General features: G+C 38.7%; 1 protein-coding gene across 1 annotated transcript in view; it reads left to right on the top strand.

Moving 5' to 3' along the window:
- The first annotated feature begins 209 nt into the window (after nt 1–209).
- LOC137987747 (DBH-like monooxygenase protein 1 homolog) overlaps nt 210–5,068 on the top strand; it is a 38,078-nt gene continuing 33,219 nt past the window's right edge. Inside the window, exon 1 of the mRNA XM_068833816.1 lies at nt 210–592. Coding sequence (XP_068689917.1) covers nt 305–592 — 288 coding nt within the window. The 5' untranslated portion in view covers nt 210–304. The remainder of the gene's footprint in view (nt 593–5,068) is intronic.

The following is a 5,068-nucleotide window of genomic DNA, read 5'->3' as shown; positions in this document are numbered from 1 at the left end:
TTGTCCAAAAACATGGTAGCGAAAATTGTTATTTTGATGATAATGGAGACCTGTAAATGATATTCCGAGACCTTTTTATTCCTATAGAAAATTTGTCAAACATATACTTTTAACCATTTAATCACATAACTTTTACATCAAAAAATCATGATAATTTCCTTGTGAAAATTATACTTTGTAATAAAGATTAAACGCATTCAAAGGCTCTTATGCGTATCGCCATTTCCCTAACAAAACGATTGATTCTTGGGCGACAGCGCTTATTTTTGCCTGACTGTGCAATAGAAAAAGCAGCTTCGGAAGCATGATTTTCTCTTTTGCGTTTTCCGTCTTACTTCTTGAGTTTTCTTTTCCGCGGATGTCCGCAGCAGCGGGAGATCTCTTTTCGACCCACACTTTTTTATCTTCATTGGATGAAGATCAGAATGTGAAATTGTATTGGAATGTTAGCGAAACCAGAAAAGAAATTCTCTTCACCGTCGAGGCCAACACACTCGGATGGGTTGGATTCGGTATTTCCAGTGGACAAGGAAAGATGCAAGGAGCAGATATTGTGATTGGTTGGGTGAAAGACGGAAAGCCTTATTTTCAGGTATTGAACGACTTCTCAATGCGGATCTTTCATCACGTCATTCGATTTTAAACTGCACCACTGCTCATTTCTTTCTTTCAGTTTCCTGCATGAATGTAAATTTCTCGATATGTCATCAATTAATGGCCACTCAGTCCCATCGCTCAGTAATCGCTGTAGCTCACGCCTGAGCTTGTGCTGTTATAAGTTCCAGTATAAACTATAGGCTCCCTCAATTTGGCAGCCCCACTCATTCTAACCAAGCTAGGACAACTCAGATAATATATGCATATATGATCTCAGTTTCACTCCTGTCATCTTGCTATAAGATGAACATCATAATAAAATATAGTCTTCATCTCATCTTTCATTTTAACCGTTTACTCTGTGGAGTTCGACATGAACTCTGGCACAAACAGAGTTGATCTTCACAGCTTTGTAATATACTTAATCTTAATTTTCTTGAGAGCACCAATTCTTTGAGACAACTTTTTGCACATTCTTTCTGAATGATATGAAAAGAAAATATGTCACAATCCGCTCAGATCAACGTCCAAGCCGAGTGGCGGTGCTGACTATACCTGCTTCAGTCAGCATTGTGCGGGTGGAGATGGGTAAAGACCGCCAAGTTATCTTCCAGCTGCAAGTAATCTTGAATTTGGTCATGGTCGGCTAACTGAGTGAGAACATTTTGCAAGCAGGATTTCGTGCTCTACCGTGTCGAACCATTTCGAGAGTCTATATATATATATACGTAAATTTCGTATCTATTTTGCAGTTGGCGATTATACCCACACTTTAACTTATTTTGCCGTCTATGTCATCAATATGGTGTCCAACTTGAAGTCCTATCCAGTATAAACACTCGGGCCATATACAATAACGTATGGTTTAATTTACTTTCTTTGGTGAGGGACGAAAGTTTAGATGGCTGAGTGAAGCATGAGTTTGTCAGTAACATTCTTGATTCAGTGTACTAAAAGAAGGGAGTTGCAATTTTCCAATCACCCCAAACAAGATCCGCTACATAACGCGAAATCAACAAAACAGTCAGTAAACTTCTATGATGCAATAACTTCCTGCGTGAGTGAAGTTTGCCGTAGGCACAACTTGCTGTATTTAATACTGAGGCCCATAGTTGCTTTGTACTTATCATTATATCACTAACTAAACAGTCATCTGCAAACACTGTTAAATCATCTTGGTTGCAGTCTAGATAGTTTCCAAAGAGATTTTTTTCACAAACTTTTGGCAAACATTTGCATGGCAAAACGGATTTCGTTTTTCCAGTGTCGAGGTTACGTTCATTCTATGTTAAATCTTGACTTTATTGCAAGTGCAGCAATTTTTGGCTCATTTTCGTTGCTCGCAATACCAACAAACACTTCAGCAAAATAATAAATTAGGCCCTAATTACAACCTGCGTCATTCATTAACTGAAGAAAATGACTGAATTTTTGTGGGCAAAGTTACTAAATGCTGATTGGCTGAAACAGAGGGAATTTTTCATTAATCTTGGGAACTGCCCCGGGCAAAATTTCATGTAGTAATTGTTTTTTAGCATGACTTTGGCGTTGGCGTACAAAAATTTGTCGCTTTTCAGTGCATACACTAAAGCCAAAGTTGGCAAGATCCTTTATCACTAGAGCGGTAATCTCGTTCCCAGATCTCACTCTGTCACTGGAAAAGTGAGATCTGGTAAAGTTCAACATTACACCATTTATCATTGGCTACTAAGAAAAGGTTGCGGCAATGCAATCTACGCTCTGATTGGCTTATTTCGCGGGACACTTAGTGAAGGTTTGGTTTTCGCAAGCTCATGTCCTGTTTTGAATAAATGCCAGTTGTGCGGAGGAAAGTTTTGTTTTTTCCAACGCCGGAAAAGCTTTACAGTTGAGGAAAATCATTTTAAAAATTTGCGACGTTTGTGTAAATGTTACCGACGAAAGCCCCACGTACCCTTCCACTCGAATAAAGTTCTGCGTAGCTGGCTACGCGGTACGTAGAAACTAATAAATTCAAGTTGAAGTATGTAATTTATTCAAAACAGTATTTCTCGTTCTTAAAGCGTGACTCGCGAATTAAGTAGTGATCAATTGTGAATTTTACGGTTAGATTAACTACATTTTTCACGAGATCGTGTCAAGAAAATAGCGCTCGTTCCAGTGATTCGGTCTAAGCACTCTTTAACATTTTCGCTTTCAATTTACGGTTTGGTTAACTACACTTTTCAAGAGATTGTGTGAAGAAAATAGCACTCGTTTACTGATTAAGCCTAAGCGTTCGTTTCAGTGATTAGGCCTAAACCCTCTTTAACATTTTAGCTTTCAATTTACGGTTTGGCTAACTGCACTTTGCACGAGATCGTATGAAGAAAATAGCACTCGTTTATTTATTAAGCCTCCGACAATTAAACAATCTCGACCGTTCAAAAAACAAGCGCCTGTATCGCTTCTTTCTGTTTCGACTTAAGTTTAAAGTGGTACTATGATCAAAAAATCATTTCCTTTTTTTCTTCTGATTCTGAAAGCGTGTTCGCTTAACACCTAACTGGCAAAATTTTGAGCTTTGAGTTTTATCCAAAGGCTGTTTATTTTGAGTGTAAGTTTTGGATTTCATAGTCCGCCATTACTCACGTTCAAAACTGGCCGATTGGACCTCAGAGGGTTGGATCTAGAGAAAATGACGTCATTTACTCACTAGCTTAAAATTTTAGCGCGTAAACGCAATTTTTTATATATGCAAAACACGGGTTGAAAAGTCTGAAAGCCTGAAACTCCCGTGCTGCATATTAATTAGGCCGCGTACACACGCATTGCATTCTTAAACTAGTGAGTGTTTGACGTCATTTTCTCCTCGACCCAGCTCTCTCAAGATTTTAAAGTTAGTAATGGCGGACCAATAAATAAGAAAATTCCAGCTAAAATAAACAGGTGTCTTTTTAAAATCAGAACTTAAAACTTGGGTGAGTTAGTGTTTATCCAAAGGACTTTCGAGAAACGGCTACCCCCCCCCCCCCCCCCCCTTCCAAGTGATTTTTCTCAATCCCAGTCATTTATAATATTAAAATGAAAGGAAAAACAAATTTTTTTTGGTCGTAGTATCACTAGTCTTTAGGGTTTCCTTGTCCTCTACCCAAAAGAATCTCTTCAAGAATACTCTCGAAATCCATGCTTATTCCGCAAAATCACCCAAAATCACAACAGAGAGTACAAACATGCGCAATGATAGAAAAGCCCGTATTTCGGGCCTCGCTGGCACTGAGCATGCTCGAAATCGAACTTTACCAGATCTCCCTTCCGTATGACCGTGGGAGATCTGGGTACGAGATTACTAGTGCGAGTGACCACGGCACATCCACGTTTGACCCAAGAACAGGCAAAATTTGAAAAGGTTTTGCTGATGATCCTTAAGAGACGTATTTTAGAGATAGGAGAAGAATATCGAGTTTCTGCAATATAAGTTTCAGAGTGTAATTCGGAAGTTACTATGTAAAAAAAGAACGATGGAGTAATTTTCTTGTGTATATAATAAACAAAAAAATCGTAAGAACTTGCTCGTATATTTCGTGATTTATGGTCACTCGTGACTTGAAAGTTCTCAAAAATTTGTGCAAGCCGTAGGCTACCGAAATTATTAGAAAATTCAAAACATCGCAGTTCGTGCAATTTGAGAATTCAAATAATCACATATGACCACAGACCACTTTCATAAATGGCGACCGGTTTGATATTCTATTGTATTTATATTAATTGGACCTACTGGCCTCATTTTGGTTAACATATTCTTTTGAATTTTGTGCATTGCAGCGAGGCTAGAAAGGCTTATCAGCATTAAAACAAAAGAGTATTTTATCGGGCCGCCATTATGAAAAAGGTCTATAGAGCGATTTTCGATAGAGTGTCAAAAGTAATTAGCGAATTGCTTTGGTTTTTCATTACTTCACTCAGTGATTGGTTCAAAGTTCTCGCGCCCCTTTTTGAACCAATCAGAAGTGAAACCAAAACCAATCGTGGCTCGCGCGTGCACATTTTCCCGCGCTTTGTGTCGTCCGGGCTACGTGTAATTATTTCGAGTTTTGATTGGTTTACTAGATTGTCTCCGTCCTTTTTGATTGGCCAAAGTAATTACTTTGGTTTTGGTTTTGGTTTTACGACACTCGATTGAAACTTGCTCTAAACAACGAAATGCACAAGCGAATTCATACGATTTTTCATTTTAATATTATAAATGACTGGGATTGAGAAAAATCACTTGGAAGGGGGGGGGGGGGGGGGGCCGTTTCTCGAAAGTCCCGGAACTTTACGGGCCATTTTCGGGTGTCACAATTCCTTTTGTAACTCAAGAACGAAGGGCATTTAATTCATCAAACTACACAGTTATTTTTCTTTTTGTTACCTTGAAAACGTCTTAAAAGATCAGCTTTCCAAAACAAGCGGTTGGCAATTTCACAGATGGCTTTTCGGGCCCGACAAGTTTTCGGGACTTTCGAGAAAC

This window comes from Montipora foliosa, unplaced genomic scaffold (genome assembly GCF_036669935.1).
Source record: "Montipora foliosa isolate CH-2021 unplaced genomic scaffold, ASM3666993v2 scaffold_387, whole genome shotgun sequence".
Classification (NCBI taxonomy): Eukaryota; Metazoa; Cnidaria; class Anthozoa; order Scleractinia; family Acroporidae; genus Montipora; species Montipora foliosa.
Note: the sequence above shows the minus strand (reverse complement) of the source record. Positions and strands in the feature narration are given on the sequence as shown.